At 36.1% G+C, this 24,150-nt stretch overlaps 1 protein-coding gene across 2 annotated transcripts; it reads right to left on the reverse strand.

Annotated features, from left to right (window-relative positions):
* Nucleotides 1–106: 106 nt before the first annotated feature.
* On the reverse strand, nucleotides 107–23,260 carry LOC125872380 (myosin-6-like). Of its 2 annotated transcripts, none has more exons than XM_049553093.1 (38): nucleotides 23,132–23,260; nucleotides 21,345–21,473; nucleotides 21,010–21,153; nucleotides 20,762–20,907; nucleotides 20,528–20,684; nucleotides 20,340–20,398; nucleotides 20,094–20,253; nucleotides 18,700–18,849; nucleotides 18,473–18,609; nucleotides 18,219–18,365; nucleotides 17,974–18,075; nucleotides 17,287–17,344; nucleotides 17,099–17,200; nucleotides 12,570–12,607; nucleotides 12,291–12,417; nucleotides 11,793–12,197; nucleotides 11,600–11,709; nucleotides 11,468–11,528; nucleotides 10,318–10,495; nucleotides 10,034–10,239; nucleotides 9,737–9,856; nucleotides 8,829–8,927; nucleotides 7,993–8,205; nucleotides 7,748–7,887; nucleotides 7,502–7,610; nucleotides 7,348–7,392; nucleotides 6,584–6,664; nucleotides 6,318–6,488; nucleotides 5,070–5,225; nucleotides 4,770–4,946; nucleotides 3,826–3,954; nucleotides 3,674–3,744; nucleotides 3,490–3,589; nucleotides 3,351–3,407; nucleotides 2,657–2,713; nucleotides 2,334–2,414; nucleotides 2,157–2,239; nucleotides 107–438 (listed from the first exon to the last, which is right to left on the reverse strand). In XM_049553093.1, the coding sequence occupies exons 1-38, from the start codon at nucleotides 23,132–23,134 to the stop codon at nucleotides 324–326; spliced, it is 4,623 nt and encodes a 1,540-aa protein (XP_049409050.1). In that variant the 5' UTR covers nucleotides 23,135–23,260; the 3' UTR covers nucleotides 107–323. The 2 variants fall into 2 exon arrangements, with proteins under 2 accessions (XP_049409050.1, XP_049409051.1); XM_049553094.1 differs by having other exon boundaries at nucleotides 7,348–7,398.
* Between the last annotated feature and the right edge of the window lie 890 nt (nucleotides 23,261–24,150).

Here is a 24,150-nt window from a genome sequence, read left to right on the forward strand (position 1 = left end):
TCATTACAAATATAAATTGGATAGGATACACAACATTTACACCATTCAATATAACCAAATATGCTTTGGTCCTAATTTCCCCAAAAAAAAGGTGTTGTTCTTTGCCCCCCCACCAAAAGAGATACAAAGCTCAACTGCTTACACACTACACCTTTTGCTATGAATTATAACTATACACAAAAGAAAATTATATTACATCAAGATATATTGGTAAAAAAAACTGAACTAGGAAAAGATGAATGTACAAGAAATCGAGGATGACTGTCGAGGATGGTACAATAATTTTTCATGCAAACGCGAGAAAATCTTGGTGTTCCTAGCCCTCACTCATGTAAAAATTGGAAGGCTGGATTCTCAAGAAGTTCGGTTGCAGGTTTTACATCTGTGAAATCCTTGACTTGAAGTGAATTTGAAACCTCTTCAATTGAGAATGGGATGCTGCAATTGAAAAGATGCACTGGTTAGAGTTAGCATTTGGTTGAGTGTGTGGAAGAAACAAGAGTTGCATAACTACATACTTCATGTCATTGTTCTGTATCCACCCATAAGTAAACGCAAATTTAGAGAAAATGATGAGAGATCTTCCATAAGAAGGAAAATAGGGGAACAGAAATAAGCACATGGAGGAGTGAAAGAAAATAACAAACCCCCCCTATAAGGGATGAAAGGTTAGGATTAAGGAGAATAGATTCCATTTCTCATTTTATATGGTGAAGTTTGATTATGGATGGAGTTCAAGAAAGAAAGACAGACTTCAGGCACATGCCAAAATTACCCTCACAACTTACGGTCTTAAAGATGTCACGACATTTCTATGTTTATAAAAGCATGTAATAAGGAGTACGAGTGTTGTGCTTGCTCTGACCGATAAGCCCATAAACTGACCTAGGTAAATCCATTAACTCCATTACATTTGTTCTTCTGACTAACCATGATGTCCTAAATAAGATAATTCAATCAATCCTTTCTTTCGGAAAAACTGTTCAATCCCTCTTCTCTGGAAAATCCGAAAGCTCTGCTTTGTGGCCTTTCATCATAAAGCAAGAGGACCGGAATGTTTTGAAGATCAAAGTTAAAAATTTCCTAATATAGAAACATACCATTTTTTCAAACAGAGAATAAACAGAGTGTGTCATATAAAATGGAATAGAGAGTGTATAGCATGACTGGGACATGATTATGGAGATTTAAATATGATAGGCATGTAGATGGTTCTCAAATTACGTAATGTGCATACATATAGTAAGCGCATGGGAAGGGATTATAAGGAAAGAGGACTTCACAAGGTTCATTGGCTTCATGCCGGGAATTAGGGGTACAACTTTTGGTTGGATTTTTGGTGTGGAGATTCAATCTTAAAGTAGGTGTTGTGTCCACGGGTGTAAGCTTTACAGATGATATTATTGCAACCATGGCTATCCTACTCACAAGAAGCACTTGAGGTACAAGTACATTCACGGTAAGATCTTATTGATATTGCTTACTGAAGAGGATAGACATGAAGACAGGCAGAAGAGAGAATATGAAAGACAAAAATGCCGAAGAAAGCTATTTCCATCAAATCATGTGCCGCATGGAATGCAATTCTTACAGCAAACAGTTTAAGGAGGACAAATTGGATTGTATAAGTTGGTGTTCAATGTGCAAGGATCATATTCTTGTGTTATAGAGCGACTTCACAACCCTGGACGATGGAGTTATCCCGGAAATGGTGTTACGGGCGATGGCGAAGTATGGAGGGCTCCCATTATGATTTTCTCTGATAATTCTGAATGAAGGGAACTGGTGGATGTTTTAAGGCAATACAAAAGAACTATGTTGTCTGGATTCTCTAAAATGATGCCGTGCCCGTGTTGGATCCTCCAAGAATGCACAACTTTTGGAGGATTTGACACGCACGTGGCGACATTTTTGAAGAGTCCGGGCACAATAGGAAAAGAATGAGGAATATGAGAAGCTCCTTTATGCTTCATTTATGCTTTTGTGAAATAAAGAGCACACTTACAAACCCACATTGTACATAAAGAAAGCTTCCAGGTTATAGTTCTAACGACACAATATAAGGCAAAATCATGATAGAAGCATCCAAGAAAATTCCTTGTGTCAATTTTGGCAGAGGATGACATAACTTTTCTAAACATTGAATAGTTTCTCACCTTGGGTTATCATCTAACAAAAAAGAGTTGCTCTCGGCGTCATTCGAGTCCTCTGTCATAAGTACCCTCATGTTAGATATGACCTGTCAGGACAAAAAAAATTCCCTCAACGTTCAACTAGAACATGCACAGGTAGGACTTCAATCGGAAAAATACCATCGGCCACGCATAACTTACATCTGGGGAGACACTTCGTGTATTGTATTTGTCATCCCAGTAAAGAGTACAAACTCTGTAAAGTTGCTGGACACTGAGAACCTGTAAAACCAGAATTTCACATTTTAAGGAAGGTGATATGGTTTATGCTCGATGAAATGGAAACCAGAAAAGATAAATTGATAAACCAAGTTCTGTCCTGGACTGATAGAGAAGAAAGTTTTGACAAAGAACACTTCATATCTAAATTGCAAAATGGTGAAGATCTTAAATTTTAATACTTCTATAAATGCATTTCACAATACTGGACTCAGAGCTAATGTTGTTGGAGAAAATTGACTTACAGGACACAAATCATTAGTGATATCATCATACGAAATTCTGTACTTCTGATGTATAACCTGCAAAAGAGTAACAATTAACAGAAAACTCCATATCAATTGTGGATAGCACTGCATATGTATATTAATAGACATAAGCAAGTTCTAAAGAAAAAAGGAAAAGCAACAATTATCTTGCAGCAGCCAAGTCATAATATCCATAATGCTTATATTGAAGCACAAGAAATTAGTAACTAACCAAAAAAACTCAGGGAAACTTCAGCAGTTCCGCTTACTACTAATTCATTTCCAGACACAATGTCTCAGAACTTTTTTCTTACACAATAAACCATATCTACTTGCTCAAACACTTTCATCTGAGATTAAAAGAAAACTTCCCAAAAATAAAAAAGGATAAAGGAAATACAGATGTCACATTTAGATAGATAGACTACCAGAATCAAATAATAGTGAGGCAACACGTTGAGGAAGTCAATATCCATGTAATATATGTTTAGAGATAAATGATTATGTAAGGGTTCTTAAAATCTAGCATTTAATAACCTTGCAGTGCGGATATGCAAATTGGCCCATGTTCTACTCTTTCAGCATAGGTCAGCGTGGAAAACTTGGTTTGTGGTAAGTTATGTGGCTACTTCTAATCAATGATACTAGAAGAAAAAATATTAAAAGAACGATTGAAATATATTAACATTACCAAGAATCCAACAACTTGTCGTATATGTCTGAGTTCATCCCAGGATGAGCCAGCATACTGCAAGCCAGGAATAAATGAAAAAAAAAGGAATTAGATCCAAAAAATTTCATTTAGGTGATAACAGTGAACCATAAATTACCTCTTCCTTTGCTTGGGAGCACCACAGCTCTAGCTCAGCCAAGCCAGATTTAACATATTCTGCATTACTGAATGTACAACACTCCCGGCGTAGAAGAAAACTACGATTGCATAATTTAAATGAGATTAGAAAGCTTAAACTGACAAAGAACTAAAGACAACTTAGATAAGAAAACCCCGGTCACCTGTTAAAGAGCTGTACATTCATGTATGAAAATGCTTGACTAAATATCTTCTGAACAAGAATCGGAGGCATCTGAGAATGGAAGGCAGCAAACATTAGCTTTCCTTATAACTAGAAAGATAGTGAAACAGGAAAAGGTCTGTGAGGCCTTACAAAGTTTTCTTTCAAAGTACAGAGAAGAGAATCAAGGCATTCAATTATCCCTCGCCAGTGATTTATTGAATAATCTTTACCAAAGGATCGACCAGACTTTAGCACACTTCCTTTGGAGGTCCTTGGTGCCTGAATTTCCAACATATCATATATTATTATGCGAAAAGCTGAAGGCTTTAACAGACAAAAGAATGTCCACCTTGCTCCACAGTATAAAAAATTTAGAAGGAAAAGCAAAACACAGTAATAAATTGAAATATATCATAAGAAACAATTAAAAACAGGCGAAAAAAAGATAGAAGTGAAGAAAATTTACAAAAAAATTGAAAAGCTATAAAACGATGTGCCCGTCAATATTATCCCATTAAACAGTAGAAGGGAAACATTTTAAACACATAAAACAAATTCACCTGTATAAGAGGAAAATTTTGTACTCTCCCCACTATTTTCATTTTAATATAACTTTCACAATTTTCAAAAATTCAAATTTATTAATTTATTCAGAATTTTACACTTCTATGTGATGCTTTTCCCTGTCGAAATGTATGTGGACGAAGGGGGAAAATTAGAATAAAATGGAAACAAATATCAATATCGGTGATACCAACTAGTGGGGATTAAGGTTTAGTCATGTTATTATGCTTATAGACTAAATCACAAAATTGAAGAACTATTTATTCCTTCGATGAGTGCATTTATTTGACATCATGTAATAATTGTTAAATTACCAGGGTTCTGCTTAGAGGAGAATACTGACAATCATGCAAAAAAGTTAATCAAGAAGTAAAATTAAGTTGAAAAGATTTGTAAATTTCTATTTGCGCAATATCATCTTAGAGCCATCCTGAAGTTTTAGAAGCACAAAGCGAGAAGAAACATGAAGAAATGCAGGAAGGCCTTTTTTATTGAAGACGGTGGATTGCAGTTTGTAAAATTCAACATACCTGGATACATAAGGAAAGAAGTGACCCTAACTCCTTCTTCAAGTTATCACGAATAATTCCATACATTTTCTCAACATATGCTGTAAGCTGCTGTTTGAAAAGCAGAGCTGGGTATTTTGCTTGAACCTGGTGCACTACTCCAGCAAGATTGATGTCAGAAGAGGACGAGCGAAAACCCTGAAAAAAAGAACAGCAAAATCAGTTTAGTACATGCATGGGAGCAAAACTACTATAGCTACGATTTTAGTACTCTAAATCAGTTTTAAAGAAGAATTAACTCAACATGAAAAGTTCTCATACCATTGTCATTCTCCCAAACAGGGATGTTGCAGGCTGTGGTTTACGGGTAGGAGTCTCACCAACTGCACTGTCTGGCTTCAGGCTTTTTTGGATTAACAATAACAATGTCGAGGTATTTGACAGCCAGTATGCCATGTGGTCATCACTATCTTGATTCTGCAATTAGAAGACTTCTCATCATATTCTAGTTTGTATTAAGTCTACTGAAACATGAACCTCCAAATTTAAGAAATTAATCGCGTTTCTGTCTTCTTATCACCTTAGGAGTCATTTTTGAAGATTATAAGATTTCATCACAAAGCAGCAGAATGACACAGACAACATTCCTCATATATGCTTTAGTAACAATGCAGGTTATAATGGTATTCACAGTTATTAACGTAAGGAGCTGAAATTCTTGCAGTCTTAATTATTTTAATGTAGGCACCATAGTTGTGTCAAATCTCACTTCACCTTCATTCTTCTTATGGGGGCTACACTTGCAGCGAGATATACTTTGTTTTAGTTCTATTTATCCTAAACCCTTACTAAGTGATTCTCCATAATTCTAACTTCTGGATGACTTTCTCGCTGTTTTTGCCAGTTAACACTTCATCCTTAGCAATAAGCATGCACCATAGAATTATCCATCACCAAGTAAGTAACAGGCTCAAGGTAGATCCTTGGTGTAAACCCGTTTTTACAGAATCCTCCCCTATCACCAACTATTTAGACCGTGATGCTCCTTTGTACATATCCTTCATATAGTTGGTATGTATTTCTTGCTTCTTGAGCACCCACTAAATGATTTTTCTTGACATGTTATCATATGATTTTCCATCACACCAATGAAATATCAATCACATCAAAAAGTGTATCGAACTGCTATAAATAACTAAAACCAATCCAAATGTTTTGGTGCAAATAATATGATAATGAGATTATAACACTGATAAATCTTTTTTCTTCGGAATAAGTTATAACTCTGCTAGCCTTATTGATGAATATCATAGTGACACTCTCCCAACAATAATTTATATAAATGCTATGCGACAATCAAAGGTGGAAGCAGGTTGACTATTTGATTATTTATCAAATGCTGACAGCAGGTAGTTGAGTGAAATCAGGAATAGCTAATGAAATTCTCTTGAAGCTTTGAGCTATTTTCCATCTTAGTTTCAAATTTCAATATAACTGGATAAACACATTTTACTGCATTGTTTCTATCACTGTTTCAAAGTCAATAGTTGCAATTCTCCATTTAGTTACCTCAATGGCAGAACCAATCATCTGCACTAAACGATCAAACACGCTAGTCTTTTCTGCTTCAAAAGATTTCCAGTGAAGAAGACATTTGTAGATGGTAAAAGCTGCAACAGGCTTGCTTTGACTGAATCCGACATCCTTCATCACACAGTCAATGAGTGCACCAATGTCTTCCTGCAGCATGGTTCACCAAGATATCAGTTTATAAAATGTTTCTCCACCAAACATTAAGAAATTTGACACAAAAGGTTCGCCAGGGAAGTACATACACGTTGTCGGTCAATAGGAGGTTTCCTTGACTTGCTATTAGGGGTTTCAACTTTTTTAGCAGGTGTTGAACCTGGTGGATCCTGCAAAAGTCAATCATCTCATAAGCATGGAGCATGAATTGGAATTTGACAACTACCAAACATTAGTGTGGAAAAATCAAGCCATTTTCTAGTAATCTACTCAGCCCGCCCTAATTCAAACGTGTTGAAGTATGGTACTTTTTTATTTGACCCAAGGATTGCAACAGAATGACCCATCGAACTATTGATTCAAAATAGTGTAACTCAACAGGTCAAAATGCAACACAAACCCGAGCATACGAAATCAAGTTTGGAGATTGGGAATTAACAATTAAGTAAATTTGGAAAACTTAAGCTAATAAATATATAAGATTTTACATACTTTTTCTGAAAAGACAAAATAAAAAGGAGAAAAGGTTGGGTCATGTTGGGCTGGATGGATTATGACTAATTATTTGATGCAATTTGGTTTTGCTGCACTTGAGCTAAGGATCTTCTGGAAACACTCTCTACCTCCATGAGGTAGGGGTAAGGTCTGCGTACACTCTACCCTCCCCGGACCCCATTTGTGAGATTTCACAGGGTATGTTGTTGTTGTTGTTGTATTTGACCCAACCAAACTATTATGTTGGTTGTATAGTGCCCCGTTTATAGATTTGACCCACCCAAGTTTGACCAAACCTGCCTATTTGTCACCTGTACTTCACATGATGTTGCAGGATGACAAGAAAAGAGTATCTTACATTGGTTCTAGTTTCTTCTTTGAGGTGGTAGCCATTTTCTTCTATCTGCACCTACATAATAGTGTCAATGTGATAGGCAGAATTTGTAGAATTTGTCAAAGGGAAAGAGGGAAGGAAAGAAACTAATAAATAATTGAATTTTAAGGGCAAATACCTTGGAAGCCAAACTAGGTGAATGATCTGAAACCTGCTTGGCAGGGGCTAACAGAGATTGCTGAAGAATCTGGTTCTCAGATTCCAAATCAAAATTCCTTTCCTGGAACCTATAACCAGAAAATGCAATGAGGAGTAGAAATGAATTACATTGAGTTATACTCACGAGCCAATCTGTATAAAAATAAAATTGCCATAAGATTATCCATTCAAGCTACTTATGCGTTATGACATAAGCTCATTAAACCTTTGCATAGTAGTCTTCAACTGAACAATTATAGACTCTGCATCCAACACCTGCCTCAACCTCTCCTCACTAAGTTTGCTTGTCTCTTCATACTTTTTTTCTGTCTCATCAATCTTCTGTTCTAGAGAGCTTACCAAAGACTGAAATCAAAAACAAAAAGAAGCATCAAGAGCTGAGTGCAAGTAGCTCCCGTGAATACAAGAAAGTCGTTTACACTTGAAACTCCCTTGTTTCAACAAACCTACCTTTAGTTTCTCATTTTCAACACTAAGTTTGTTCATCATTTCATGATCAACAACAGGAACTTCCTGCATAATAGGAACTTCCTCTGCCGTCCTTTTTGCAGTTTCACGTTCTTTGACAAACATTTCTTTTGTTTCCTTGAACTGTAGTTGAACTTCTTGCAAAGCTGATTGCAGTTTTGCATTTTCTTGTGTTTTTGCTTCTTCCACGTCAGCCTACAAAAACAGAATTATATTGTTTAAACTGGAAGGCAGACACTTAAAAGCATACAGTGGTAGAGACGGAATTAGCTTATGCTTGTACCATTTTCTTATATTCCTATTCCACTTTGACAGAAGCAAATACTTCTAGTCAACTAGGCCCATCAATAAATTATGGTCCATTTTACTTCATGCTACCAGTTCGACTAAATAGGGAGTCTATATGTGATTCCAATCTCACAGAGGTAGTGTTGACAACGATGTGACTTGTGAGACACAACCAGAAAAAAGTCACCATATTCCTAAATCAGCAGTGGTTTTGTTTGTGTTTCCTTCGTCAAATATGATTATAGAATTGCATGTATGATGTACCTATTCCTGCTCCGAAGCTTTTCTTTGAAAAACATGACTCTAGTTAAAAAATTTGTTTTTTCCGTCCACAGCTTAACAGATCAACATGGACTCATATGAGGATTTATAGTATTAGATTCATGCTCAAACACTTGAAAGCTTTCACCAAGTCCATCATACAGCATTATTTCAAGATTGAGTTCCTCTAATGCATTGTGTGTTCTAGATGATTAATCCTTTATGGTTTAAGAATAGGGCACAGCAGCATCTTAAGATAAAGAATTTACCCTCATGCGTTTCTCCAGCTGTAGTCTCCAAGTTAATTCTTCAACTTGCTTCTCTAATTTATTCTTTGCAGCTTGAAGTGCACCAGTCTCCCTTGCAGCCTATGCTTAAATAAGTTAGAATGGAACTCCGAACAAAAATGGAACTGTTTGAGAACAAACAATAGATATTCAATCATAAGTATAGTAATAAAGAAAGGGTGACTTTTGCAAGCAGGCCAACTATCACGTTGTTTGTTTAAACTGAACATGGTGCATGAAATGCATAAACTTGACTTTCTAACCTTTAGTGTCGATAAATTTAAAACTGGGGATTTCCCTAGAAGATATTAACTATTGAATGTAACATGAGCTGGCACAAAAATGTGAGATAAATCAAATCAGGATGAATATACAAAATATCATTTGAAATTATCTGTCTTGCACAACAATTCATGGATCTAAAAGCAAAGTCGACTTGGCCGTAGGGGAATTTGACAAAATGCAACTCTAGCAGCATGGCATTATGACTTGTGTACTCAGAGACTCTAACTGGCAGCAAAAAATGAGTCTCTAAGTTTTACTAAGAGACACATTTCCAGTTGTGTACTATAGCTTGCAAGTTCTTGAAGGCAGTTACTTAAATGCTTATAAGAAGTTAATGCTGATACCCTTCAAAGTATTCACTCCAAGTACAAATGGCCTAAAGCATGAAAGAGAATTTAGAGGTCTAAATTTGATGTAAGCATGAGCAGTGAGAAGCATAACTGCAGTTAGTTTCTACAGGATTTAAGCATACAGTAATCTAATACATTTCCGAGAAATTTAAACTGTGTATCAACTCAGAATACAGATGCTAACAGAGGCTGTAGCAGCTAAGAACCTCTGGATCGATAAAGAGGATAAAGAGGAGATGAAGAATGAGATATCACCGTCTTAAGTTTCCGTAGTTCCCCACGAGCGACTCTAGCTCTCCAAGCACATTGAGTGGTAATAGCAGCTTTCTTGAGTTTCTTGTATTTCAACCGGGCCAAGAATGCACGAGAATGACTCTGTACATATAGCATGAAGATCGTTATAAAGTGTGAATCACAACTTCCGAGGAATTAAGTTAATAAACAGGTAGAGCAATAGCAGCAAGAATAACTATTCCAAATAGTCTGTTGATCCTAAATTAGAAAAGTTTCTCAAGATTTCAAAGAATTATTCTTCCATTACAAAAAGCTTACCTGAATGATAATGGCAGCTTTTGTCTGCCTCCTGAATCGTACTTCATTGAGTGCAGCCATCCCACGCATTCCTGTCTGAATTGAAACGGCAGCAGTGCACAATTCTTTGTAACCCTTCCTAGCAAGATGCATGCGCATGTCTGTCTGGATCTTCAGACAAGCAGCTTCTCTCCGCAAGCTCTCATATACACGCCGAGCAAGTTCTCCTGTAACAATGAGAAATGAAAACATTAATAGATTTTAATCTACGAGCCCAAAATCCAAGCATATAGCAAATGAAATACCTCTGCACATCGATTGTATCCTTATTGCCAACTGACGTAACAATGTAAAATTTCTTCGAGCCATGTGAGAACGAACTTTCCTCTGAATGATGCTCGCCGATCTCCCTAACACCTCTGTCCTGCGACTGTCTAGCTCTGCCATCTGCCCAGCCCTTAGAAACACCTTTGTTTTACCAATCTGCAAAGGCAAAATGGACAAATGATTGGCTTTCCTGAAGCTTCCTCCACATGGAAGACATCTCACAAACGAAATCCAGAGGGATTCTGATTATTTATTTATTTTACCTTTTTAGATCGTTAAAAGAATGAAATATTTTACAGTTGACCAAAGTAAAAAGACCAGGAAAGTATGAAATATGTTCTAGACATTAAGGATGATGCTTGTGGAATTTAAAGCCAACATCTTCTGCATATGATTATAAAACAAGAACCAAAAGAACTCTGGGAAGAAGATGAAAAAAATACTATACTTATGAAAGGGATACACACTATCATGATCAGTAAAGACACAAAACTAGAAAATTTCAAAAACTAAAAAAATTCACAGTGCATCCATGAAATTACAAGAAAAAACAAGAAAGATGAGCATATAATACAACTGAACAATATAACCAATAATACCTAGAATATAGAGATGCTAAGAAGGAAAGGAAGTACACGTAGCAACGAGAGGAGGCCACCAAAAAGACGAAAGAATTTACAGATTAATTATTCACCAAATATCTGACCTGCCAAAAGCCCGATAGGATTCAGGTGTGCAACAAATGCAAAATGGAACCACTGAATTCTTTAAACATTTTGCTGAATGAAGAATGTGCTAAAATATGCTAGATAAATATCAGTTAAAAAAGATTATAAAAACAGACTTTCTGTCAAGAGAGGTTATCATCTGAAATTGGTAAGAGACTCCAAAATTACAGAAATGAACTGGATAAGTTTGAATTGTTTCATGTTTAAACTATAACCTCTAATGAGGTAATGTATTACCTGATATCCTTNAAATATCAGTTAAAAGAGATAAAAACAGACTTTCTGTCAAGTGAGGTTATCATCTGAAATTGGTAAGAGACTCCAAAATTACAGAAATGAACTGGATAAGTTTGAATTGTTTCATGTTTAAACTATAACCTCTAATGAGGTAATGTATTACCTGATATCCTTGAAGGCCGACTTTCTCTAAAAGGCGTGTGCATGCAGTGACCTCGTCCGTACTGTCATAAGTTAGTCAGAGAAAATCACAACACATTGCAATCTGATCAAATAGTACAAGGTAAATAGGTACCTTCCATTTAAAACTTCAGGCGAAAGGATGCCAAAGCGATCTAAAAATTCATAAAAGGGTCTCCGAGTAGGATATCCAGCACAGCTTATTCTTATTGCTTCCATCACTCCCTACAGAAGAAAAAACAGTGAGCACAAACTTTCCATTCATATATATGCCACCAATTTGAAAAAAATTCAATACATTTCCTTACCCCACAGCACAGCTGTTGCAGAACATTGTGATTCTCGAAGATAGAGGGCTTTAGCAGATTATTTGGCTTCACACATCGAATATAATGGGGTTCAGTTGCATTCAGAGTTTCAAGCAAAGACTGCAGTTGTTGCTGCAAAGTATATAAAAGAACATGTGATGATTCAATATATCTCTGTGTAATTGCATAGATGAAAAGAGGAGCAAAATACGTTAGAAAACAGAAGCAACATGCCTTGAAGCCAGAACCAATAGAAGAGAACTTTGACTGTTTTGAGGATTCTTCCACTGATTTTGGAAACAAACTAGATGCAAAAGAACACTTTGAAGCTCTCAGGAGAGCCTGATGTTCAGCAACAACGTAGTCTTTGTTTTTATCCAGAAACAATTCTGTTTGATATGTGACCTGTAAGAAAAGAAAATGTAAAATTATCCACGGCTTCAAAATAAAGTTGAAGATCTAAGCTCAAAATTTGTTACAGTAGATGAAAAGACTTACATCACCAGCATAATGGCAAATAGTGAAGTCAGAACGAGCCAACTTGGGCTTGCTGAATCGTTTATGGTTTTGGAAAGTCTGATAGAGCTTCTGTGCAAACGTTTCATGAGTTGATCTTGGAAACATACTGCAGAAACAAAATAACAGTAATCTGAATATCCTAAGCCCTAAGAAATGACTATAAATAGGGTAAACAGAAGGGATGTTTGGACCAACTAAACAATGAGAATGAAGAATAACAAAAGCTACTAAAAAATAGTTCATTCAAAATCGGCTTACCAAGCTTCATCAAGGAGTGCTATAATACCTCCTGGTTTCTGAGCAAGAGAAAGAACTGTTAAAATATGTTACTGGAGAAACAAAGGAGAAAATTAAATCTTGGTCCATCAATAAAAAATTATGTAAATTTGAGAACGAAATCAACATTATCACAGAAGGGAGGTTTATATGGAACATCTGTTGCAGAATCTTTGCCAAAAACAAGATTTCAGTCACTTAGCTCCCTCGAGTTGAGCCAACATACAGAAAAAGCGTGATTTCAGCCTTCAATGCTAAAATAAAGTTTCTGGAGTTTTCTTGCAGAAATTGCGACATTTTTGCATATCTCAGCCTTTGTAACCTCTCTTTCATATATTTTCTTCTTTGATTGCTAAGGCTAGCCGAAATTTGATCCCGCACCGAGTCAAAATCAGATTTTAGTCCAGAAAGTGTAACAACTAAAAACATGGTGGTGCTCCAAAATTCAACACTTCAGTAGCAGGCACAACTCATTAAATTCTTCCATTACCGCCTGAACCTGTCCAAGATAAGTAAACATATCCGAACCATGCTTTTTAAGGTAGATAAACCGAGAAACCATCTTATAAAAGCAGGATATGTCATTTGTGTATAGCCCACGAGCCTTTTTTCAAATTGAGAAGCAAGCTTGGAATGGTCGGAACAACGACATCAACTTTTAATCAATAGATTTCCACAACAGACTACACAATTAAGCATCAATCTTCTTCTATTTGCCCCCTATCATTTTCAGTAATATCTTTAGCCTGTTTGAACAAGTGATCTCAAACACCTTGTCATTTGCACCATAGCTAAACAGAGAAAATCAAGATAAGTAGTTCGCACTATCTATCAAGGCTTTTGTGGTGATACCATGGTTTGGGTTGCTGGAAACCATAGATTTAGTACCAAAAACATCGGATCCGAGAAACATAAGGGGTCAAAGCAAAAAATAGAGTGTTATTAGTGTCCAAGAAACAGAGTGAATTCTGGCCCGAGACTTAATGTTGTCACCGGAATCTGAAAAAATTAGTCACTAAAACAGGAAAAAGTAGATCTGATCACCGGAAAATGGTCGGAATCAGGAAAAATTATATGAACAACCTCGGAATGAAGAAGCAAGATCACTGGAAAATACTGCCGGAAACTCAACATCCGCCGGCACATGAGGCGTGTAGCGACGGAGATCTGAAGTTGCAGGTGGCGTGTGAGAGCGCATGAGGGACCCAACTGCAGCGGAAATTTTTGCGTGGGGTCGCATGAGGGTTCCGATCCTATAGGCGGTACTGGTATATGCACCATACCCCTAGAGAATAAAAAACCTTGGACCTGCAATGTATTTTTCAGAAAATATGTGTTCTTTTCTCTCAAAAAATTATTTTATTGCTTGTATCTCACAGTCCACCACATTTGGTCCTTGGGTCATGGACTCAGCCACTCAGGAACTTCTGACCACATTGCTAGTAACAAATCTTTATTGTCTGATATTACTTATTTTCAATCCCTTCCCACTTTTACATTAGCTAATAGTTCTCAAGCCATGGCAACCAGAGCTAGTCAATCCAATCCCTTAGCTTCCTTGACTCTAATAATTTTCTTTTTGTCCCTGGTTGTCCTTTTAGCTTTCTGTCGATCCGTCATTTGGCAAGAACATTATATTGTTTCATCTCATTCTTTTACAACTTCTTTGTTAAAATGACCTCGGTACGGAAAAAATGATTGGCGAAAGGTGTGAGTCAGATGGACTTTACTGTCTCAATTCTCTCAGTTCCACTACAGTTTGTTCGGTCTGCGACTCTCCAGATTTAATCCATATACAATTGGGACACCCTAGTTTATCGAAACTTCAAAAGATGGTACCTTCCTCTGCTATTAAAAATCAGTTACATACTCTGTTTGTTTCCTCAATCAACTTGGTTTCTCTTGCACTACGTGCCTTTGGGAGGACATGCTTTGTCCATATTCTCACTCCAAGTAAAGACAAATGGCTCCTTCTGCTCTTAAATGTGTTTCTCGGCTATTCGAGGGTACAAAAGGTATATGGAAGCATCTCACCTGACCCAGTTATGTCTTATGTTTGCTGATGTTACTTTCTTTGAAGGTCAGCCCTACATTACATCCTCTTCTGCTGAACATCTAGGCATCTCTGAGGTTCTAATACCAATTTCATCTTTGAGATCTTGCCATAGTCTATCCTTTCACTTCACCTTCTACAACTACATCTTCCTCAGCTCCAACTCCACCTCTGTAGACTTATCATCATCATCCGCGCTCCTCATCTAGACCAAATGATTCACGCCCGCCACCAGTTGTTCCTCCTGTGAACTTGTCTACACATAGTTCTTCCATTGCCACTGGAAAAAGTTTTCGCTCTACTCATAATACTCACTCTATCTATACTTGGTTGAGATATCATGGTTTTACACCCGCCCATTCTGCATCACAATCATTTGTTTCTATTCCTAAGACTACAGGTGAAGCTCTTTCTCATCCAGGCTGGCAACAAGCTATGATCGAAGAGATGTCTGGCTTACAGTCTAGTGGCACTTGAGAGCTCGTTCATTTACCTCCAGGAAAGTCTATAGTTGGTTGTCGTCGGATTTATATGGTGAAGGTTGCTCCCAATGGATAGATTAATCGCCTAAAGTTTCACCTAGTAGTCAAGGGTTACACATACATTTTTGTTCTTGACTATTGTGATACCTTTTCTCTTGTCGCTGAGATTGCTTCAGTCAGTCTCTTCTAATCTACGGTTGTTGTTTGGCATTAGCCTCTCTACCATTGGATATTTCTTCATACAGATCTCGAAGATGGGGTATATATGGAGCAACCACCTGGTGTTGTTGCTTTAAGGTAGTCTAGTAACATGATGTGCAGGTTATGACGAGCACTTTAAGACCTGAAGCAGTCTTCTCGAGCATGGGTCGGGAAGTTTAGCATGGTTATTCAGGAATCTGGCATGGTAAGAGATGAAGCCGATCATTCTGTGTTTTATCGTCACTTTAGTCTAGGTTTGTGCATGTACTTGGTGGTTACGTTGATGACATAGTCACCACAGGTAATGATGACGAGGGAATTACCAAACTGAAACATCACCTTTTTCAGTAATTTATCTTGGTCAATTGAGGTACTTCTTAGGCATAGAGGTTGCTCAATCCAAATCAAGAAAATCATCTCACAGAAGAAGTATGCACTTGATAATTTTGGAGAGACAAGGATGACAGATTGCACGCCTACTGATACTCCAATGGATCCAAATGTTAAGCTCCTACCAGGCCGGGGAGAACCTCTTAGTGATCCTGGAAGATTCAGGAGGTTGGTAGGAAAGTTGAATTATCTCACTGTGGCTCGACCTGACATTGCCTTTACAGTTAATGTTGTAAGCCAGTTCTTAGATTCTCCAAGGTGACAGTCACACGAATGCAGTTATTCGCATTCTTCAATGCTTAAAATCTGCTCAAGGGAAAGGACCACTTTAGGAAGGCTAAGGCCATGAGAAAATTGTTAGATATTCAGATGCAGATGGGCAGTCACCCTACAACAGGCGATCCGCTTCTATACCAAGTTATAGTTGGTGATATTAAAATTTTCCAGAAAATTAAAATGCGGTTGCTAGATTTAGCACAGAAAAAAACATCGGGCTATGGCAGTGGCGATATGTGAACTCATATGGATCAAGCAACTCATGAAGAAGTTGAAATTTGGAGAGATTAAAGAAATGGAACTTGTGTGTAATAATGAAGTTGCACTTCACATTGCATCGAATCCAGTATTTCACGAGAGGACTAAACACATAGAGATTGATTGTCATTTTGTCAGAGGGAAGGTACTCGGAGGAGACATCATCACAGGATTTGTGTGGATAAATGATCATCTTGCAAACATATTCATCAAGTCCCTAGATGGTTCCACAACAAAATATATGTGTAGCAAGCATGGTACATATAATTTGTATACACCAGCTTGAGGGAGAGTATTAGAATCCTTGTGAATCTTCTAGAATATATGTAAATATAGTAGGTAGCTTAATTTACTCCTATTGTAATTAAGCATTGATTTGTATTGATTTCATTTCCTTTTTAGGACATGTAAACATAGTTATTTAAACCTCCATAACTTGAGGAAATAATAAAGTTGAGTTTGCTCTCAACACTCTCTTCTTTCTCACAATGGAAAACACATCTCCTCTAAGTGAATTTCATCTTAACTTTATCAGCTGCAGCTTCCAACCTTTTTTGGTTAAATAGAGCTGTAACATTCAACTTATATCCAAGATCAACCATATATAACTGACAATATAGTTCCTGTAGAAGACAACATATTCTTAAGGAACAACCTGATGTATGTAAATGGAAGGGATTTTACAAAGGGAAATGGAGGAGAGTAAGAAAGGGGATTGACTGGACATGCTGCATCAAAGTGCACAAGGAACAGCTTTCTTTTAACTGGGTGAAAAAAACTGAAACTATATAATGCGAAGTCATTTACAAGTAAACAAATGTAAGAAATAAAAAGCAAATCTAAGCACAAACCTTTTCTATTAGTTCCAGAATATCTTTATTATCAATGAACTCAATGTAGCTCCAGTCAATTTCTTCTCTTGTATACTCTTCTTGTTCCATTTTGAAAACATGCTGACAGACCACATGCAGGTATGATCGAGATGAGTACAGTAGTAATGATAGTTCAACAAACTCAAAGATGAGAAAATAACCGGAACCTGATTGAAGTGTTGCTGCAGTTTCTCATTGGTCAAATTGATACAGAATTGTTCAAAGCTGCAGAAATAAAGAGCATCAGAAGTATGATTCATAGCTGCAGAAATAAATAGCATCAGAAATATTAAACAATCTACAAAGCCGGTCCATGACTAGTAGGCTTTCAGAATAAAAAACTGATACTGCAGTTTAAGGAAAGAGTACAAAATTAGAAAGATCACAGAAGAAGATCTTTCACTCAACAAGAAGTTCAATACCGACTTCCCATTTAAGATTATATGGGAAATTTCATCCCATTGATGGCGGTCTAAGGGTTGCAAGCCCATCTAATTCAATTACAGAAAAATCAAAATCTAGGTGACAAAATTTTATAAATTTGACACTTCTCTTTAGGAGACAACCAAATAAAGAGGCAATAAGATGCATCGAACTGCTCATAACTCATGTATTAGGCACCAGAAAGCAAAGACAAGATCATAGTAAATAAAGGATTGTGAATTGGCAATTAATTTATGGCAATTGTGCTATGAGTCCTCTGTCAAGTGGGCTAAAGATAAAGAGAAGTCACTAATAACTGAAAGATATAAAATAATCGCCTGATTGCTGATATGCTAAGGCAATTTTATATAGTTCATTTGAGAAGAACACATCTCATACAATTCAAACAAAAAGGCATACCAGTCAAGCACCTGTTAGTCTTGAAACTCTCAAATCCATATATATCCAGCACACCAATCAAAGATTTCGAATTTGGATCTTGACCAATTGAATTATTAATCTTATCTACCAGCCTGAAATTGAAATTGAAGAGCATACGTAAAAAATCGAAGTCATTAATGCTTAACAATTTTGCAACCGAGTAGTAAATGCTTCAGGTACATGGCAGATAAGTGATGGTCTGATTCACTGACTGCCCAGTAAAGTTAAACCTCACCAATCAAACAATCTTGAGTATACTATTTTTGCCAAAGCATCTCTACTGATAGCTGCTGCTTCTGGATCCAGCCATTTGGTAATGGTTTCACCACGTGTTACAATAACACGTTTGCAAAGTGAATCCTCAAGAGCCTTCATGTCACACCTAGGAAATATTATAAGTTCAAAAGTGCTGCACTTTTTCTGTTTGAGAAAACCTTCAGGCTAGTAATAGAATAGAAATAACTTCAATGAGCCAATTTCATCACTTACATGAACAGATCAGCAGCAGTTCTCAGATGAAACCAAGATTTTTCATCTTTGGGAGCTGAGGAGTCCATCTCCTTCCCCTTTGTAAATTCAATGTTTCCAAGATGGAGAATTGCAGCCACTACTCGAAATATTGCATCCTGGGGAATTGCAAGAGAGTGTGAAATAACCATTTACTAAAATTCTACCCTTGAATATATTTTTCTGTCTCTGCAACTTTTCAAATATACCTGCTCTTCCGAACTTATTCCTACAACATCCATTGCCCTTCTAGTAGCTAGGTATTCTTTTGAATCATCAACCCCATCTAGCTGATAGCAATTTGATTGATTTAGATAATGAAATGACTGAGGGTTATCCAACTTGTACCTTTGAATATCCTGAGAGTGGAGAACAGAATCAGACTGGCAAAATTTCCAAGTCTCATTACTAAATTTTAATCAAGATCAGTAAAAATGCAAAGTAGTATGTCGTCTCTAGTTTCTTTTTGGTGTACTTATGAGGTCCCAATCTATATAGAGGATTGGATCTCTTTTGTCGAGAACCATATTTTGGTGTAGGTTCTCTTCTTTTGGTAAATGGCTTGTACACGGAATTTCCACAATTGTCAATAAAATTATTTTACTTAATCAAACAAAAAAAAAACTCAAATTAGCAGACTGGGAATGAGTACGCCCCACAGGAATCTTTGTAGCTCAGTTGGTTGGCTACTTGAACTCCCACCAACGCTCCTACCTAAGAGTTCATCCACCTCCTTAGCAGGAGTACTGGTTGTTACAAAATGCTGCCTGGCCAATTTATTGTATTAAATCTGAGGCTTCTCACACACCTATTCTAACGAATTCTCAGGAGCAAGGTGCATATATCCCAATGAGCTGAGAAAAACTAAAGCACGGTATTCCAGCAAGAGTCATGTATTCTCCTGTTAGGAGTAACATGGCTTTAAGATAGAATAAAGTTTCCTGGTAGTGTTCGGATACGTTTTGTTCATTTTGGGATTCTCACAGCATAAGGTGCAGTGCAATCATTGGATTATGAGGTTCTACCATCAGAACGTGCATTTCCACCATCAGAATTTCGCCAGTTGCACAAAATTGGAGCAGAAAGTATAACTGGCAGATTCAACCAGACCTGTCTTGCAAATAACACAGATGACGGGTTCTCTGTCGTAGAGCAACAAAATCAATGAGATTGTCTCTCAAGTCAATGACGAGATGGCTTTAGTGAACCCCCTCAACCTCCATTTTATGGTGACAGATTCATATAGTCAAGGGATGAGTCAATGAGAAACACGTCTCGCATTGAATGATCTTTTATATTCTTCTATCAAGTGTATGGAATGAAGCATTTAGGTGTACAAGGTAGAGAGTGTTGCCTAAAGATTTATCTGATTACAACACGTACCTTCAAGTTCACTTGCAAAAAATAGATATGGTCTCAACAAGGATAAAATCCACTTCTAACTGTATTAAGTTTTATTAGATAGCATGCATTTTTTCACTTTGAGAAATCTATGTGCGTAGAAATGAATTTCCAATGGAAAAACAAAGATAAAACATCATGGTTTCAGAATGCCCATCTTCTGCAAAAGCAATTCTTATTGAAGTAAATACTAGTGCATTACCTTTGGTGGTGCAGCACAAATCATGTAGAAACAGTGATAATTTCTCTCTGGATCAGAAACTTGGCAAACACGAGATCTTTCCAGTAAATATGTTCTGATAGCGGCTCCTGAAATCCTTCCTCTCTGGTCAAACTGGATCTCCACAAACTTGCCAAATCGACTGCGTTCTCAGTGTGAGATATATTAACAACCATGTGTGATAATACAAGATACTCTAAAAAAGTTAGCTAATTTTATCTGTCTAACCTTGAGTTATTGTTTCTGACAGTCTTTGCATTACCAAATGCTTCCAGAACAGGATTTGACTGCAAAATGCACAAATGTATCTAAAAGTTAAGCCTGAAACCTAGAATCAAATTGTGCAAGACAACCAACTGTCAGAGTTGCAAATCTTTTTTGCAAAAACTTATGGTAAAAGATCTACCACATCTTACCTCCAGGACTTGCTGCTCAACTGTTCTACCCTCAGCTTCAGCTCTGCCTCCCATGTAAGCAAGATAGCGCATTAGCTGCTTCGTGCTTTCTGTTTTACCAGCCCCACTCTCCCCGCTTACCAATATTGATTGACTTACTCCTTCATTGATCATAAGTCTGCATAGAAAGGGGATATTTTCTTACTGAAAATGCAAAATAAAGGGCTTGATCCATAAATATGGAGCAGTGCACACCTGTATGCTGCATCTGCAACAGCAAAAGGATGAGGGCTCAGCTCTCCAAATGCGGCACCTTTATATTGGGCCATCATATGGCTATCATATAAGTGAGGTAATCTTCTAAAAGGGTTGACCGCTATTAGTATATTCCCCGTATATGTCTGAAACAACCATCTACAAGGTTAGTTCAGTAAACATTAAGCTTAGCCAAACACTACAAGGAAAACGAAAAGATAACAACGAAATGACACCAAAAAACTCACATATATTTCATTAATATCATATCTAGTCTTTAAATTGTGCAAAACTCCTGGTTCGTGCAAATAAGCAAGTTTTGTCATATCATCAACACCACTAGGTGGAGCTTCAGCATCTTTAGGGTAGAGGTTACAAGACTTAACAACCACCTGAAAATTAACAAGAAAAAAGAGGAACGAGACTCAGTCAATCCGCCAAATCTGCTCAGTTGATAACTTCCCAAGATATGGTGGGAACAATACAAGTCCTTGTCTAATTTTGAGCATTACTAAACATAAGAAGCAAGCTATCATTTACTACTTTAGTGCAATCTGATGCTATAAGCGACGTTGTAACGTACTGTTTTCCCAGAAGTACAAGAAACCTTGATGTCTGCACCATTGACCTCTAAAACTTCCCCATCTATCCAGGCTACAACAGGATCTTGCACCCAAACAAGTGATCCCGCCCCTAAGCTAACTGAAGCAGCCTGCAAATCCAACAATGTAATATTCTTCAGTAAGTATATGCAATGTCATCCATAATAGATACTTTCTAATCCTTTAATCTGGCCTTAGGCATAAGCAAAATGGTTAAGAATTCAATTTGATGCTGCCAGACTGTTAAAAACAATAATGCATATAGATATCAACAGCTAAAGCAATGAGAATAAAGGAAGTCTTCTAAGCAATAGAGATAACGTTGCCTGCTCATTAAACTAGAAAATAGCCATGACTGCAATATAAAATGTGGAATTTGTTAATCCCTTTATCCTGCCTGAGAGTGTGTTGCAGTCTGCTCACCATTAAGAGCGGCAAACCACTAACAACTAGTAGCAAAATGCATGAGACTTCTCTGTAAAAGGTTGTTCACAACACTAGGTTAAGGAGTACAAGAGCTTCAGAAGGTATTAGCCGAGAATAACACGAAAAAATCTAGTACTCCATCTGTCCCAATTTATATGACTCTCTACATAGCAGATAGTACATGATTAGGGTAGAAAGTTAGTACGTAGTGGTGTGTTCTCGAGTTGTCTGTCCAAACTAGTTGTCCTAGTATTGCTCCTGTAGTTTCTTATCCTTCTTCTATTACTATCTGCTATTTCTAGTACTTTGACTATCGTATTATTTTGGTGTAGTATGGTTCCGTTACTATTCGTTGTGTGTGTTACTATGTGTTGTTTATATTTATTGTTTGTGTTACTTTCCTTTTTAGTCTATTTCAGAAAAAGAATGTCTTTCTCCTTTTTTTGGTAACTCCTTAATTCAACTTTCCACGTGACATGATTAAAACCATAAGATTCAATCCTCTTCTTTAGTTTCTTGAACTCCATGCCAAATCAAAACCAAACAAACAAATTAAAACGAACAAGATGATAATCAAATACCATTTCTAAATAACTCCTATCAGATAGATTCTTGAAGCATCTTCTTAATCAACCCAATACAGAACAAGTAACCAATCAATTTCCTTCAAAAATTCAACCCCATTTCTGTTTCAACTTCAACTTTACTCTTACAACAATGTGAAATATGAAATACGCACTAAATGAAACTCAACAAGACACCATTTTTAACATATGAAGATCAACCAAATGTTGTATACCAATAACAAAAAACAAAAACAAGTAAACAAGTTGACAATCAAATACCATTTTCTAAATAACTCCTATCAGATAGATTCTTGAAGAAGCTTCTTAATCAACCCAATACAGAACAAATAACCAATCAATTTCCATCAAAAATTCAACCCCATTTCTGTTTCAACTTCAACTTTACTCTTAAAACAATGTGAAATATGAAATACACAATGAACGAAACTCAACAAGACACCATTTTTAACATATGAGGATCAACCAAATGCTTTATACCAATAACAAAAAACAAAAACAAGAAAACAAGATGATAATCAAATCCCATTTTCTAAATGACTCCAATCAGATAGATTCTTGAAGCAGATAAGCACAACTAACCAATCAATTTCCATTACAAATTCAACCCCATTTCTGTTTCAACTTCAACTTTACTCTTAAAACAATGTGAAATATGAAACTCAACAAGACACCATTTTTAACATATGAAGATCAACCAAATGCTGTATACCAATAACTAAAAACAAAAACAAGAAAACAAGATTATAATCAAATACCATTTTACTCCAATCAGCTTCTGATCAACCCAATACAGATTTCTTTAAGAATTCAACCCAATTTCTGTACAATTTCAACTTTACTTCAACTTTGTTCTAAAAAAAAAAATATTCTAAAAATATATTTTTAATGGGGTTTTGTTTCTGAAAAATTTGGGGGAAAAAAAGAAGAGTTTTAAGGTTTAAGAGCAAAAAAAAAATGGAGGCTTTACGGTTTTCTTTGTCTTTTCTTGCTCTTTTCTTTTTCTTGGTCTAAGTTCATATTAATATATTTTTAATGTGCAATTTGTAATTAAAGAGTTGTAATTGAAGTATTTAAATACCAAGTCAATGGAAAAATAATAATAAATGGAATACCAAGTCTACCATGATAGTTCATGTATCTTCTCTTTTCTCAACCTAGTCGGATTATAATTAAGGTCGATAAAATTTTACGAATTAATCGCTTTAAAATTAATTATAAACGTACAATTTTGAAGTTTTAAAAGCTTCAGTTATATCCATCTGAAGTTTGATTTGTCAAATTTTAAAAAAAATTATTATAAAAAATTTAAGTATGTTTCGTGTGAAAATAACATTTTTTTAGTTATGTTGAAGCTAACAAATTCTTATGTTATGCTTTAGATGATCGTCATTCTAGTGGTGATTAATATTTTGAAAATACTAGTCAATCACTATATTTTTAAACTTGATAATAAAAATAAAATAAAATATCTACTTTCTTCGAATTTAAAATATGCTATGAAATTTAAGCATCTTGTATACATATGAATAAGTGGGAGAAGGAAGGTTTTTGTTTGAAGTTTGTAAATTCAATTATAGATTACGCAATTTAAGAAAATTGAATATAACTTAAATAAAAAGGATAAAATGAACTATTGAATATAATTTTTATGTGATTAAACTTATTTGGCTCCAAAAAGAATTATAGTTTTGAATATTTGAAAATTTCTTATCAATGTTGTGACTTTATTGTTTCTTTTAAAATTTTGAACATCAATTTGTAAATAACTTTTTAA

Source organism: Solanum stenotomum, chromosome 8, assembly GCF_019186545.1.
Source record: "Solanum stenotomum isolate F172 chromosome 8, ASM1918654v1, whole genome shotgun sequence".
Lineage (NCBI taxonomy): Eukaryota > Viridiplantae > Streptophyta > Magnoliopsida > Solanales > Solanaceae > Solanum > Solanum stenotomum.

Excerpts from the sequence above, each read along its gene's own strand:
- LOC125872380 (XM_049553094.1), bottom strand. Across the intron at positions 20,254-20,339 it reads GTCAGAAACAATAACTCAAG|TCGATTTGGCAAGTTTGTGG; the intron begins GTTAGACAGATA and ends CTGAGAACGCAG. Across the intron at positions 10,496-11,467 it reads TCGGCCTTCAAGGATATCAG|ATTGGTAAAACAAAGGTGTT; the intron begins GTAATACATTAC and ends TTGCCTTTGCAG.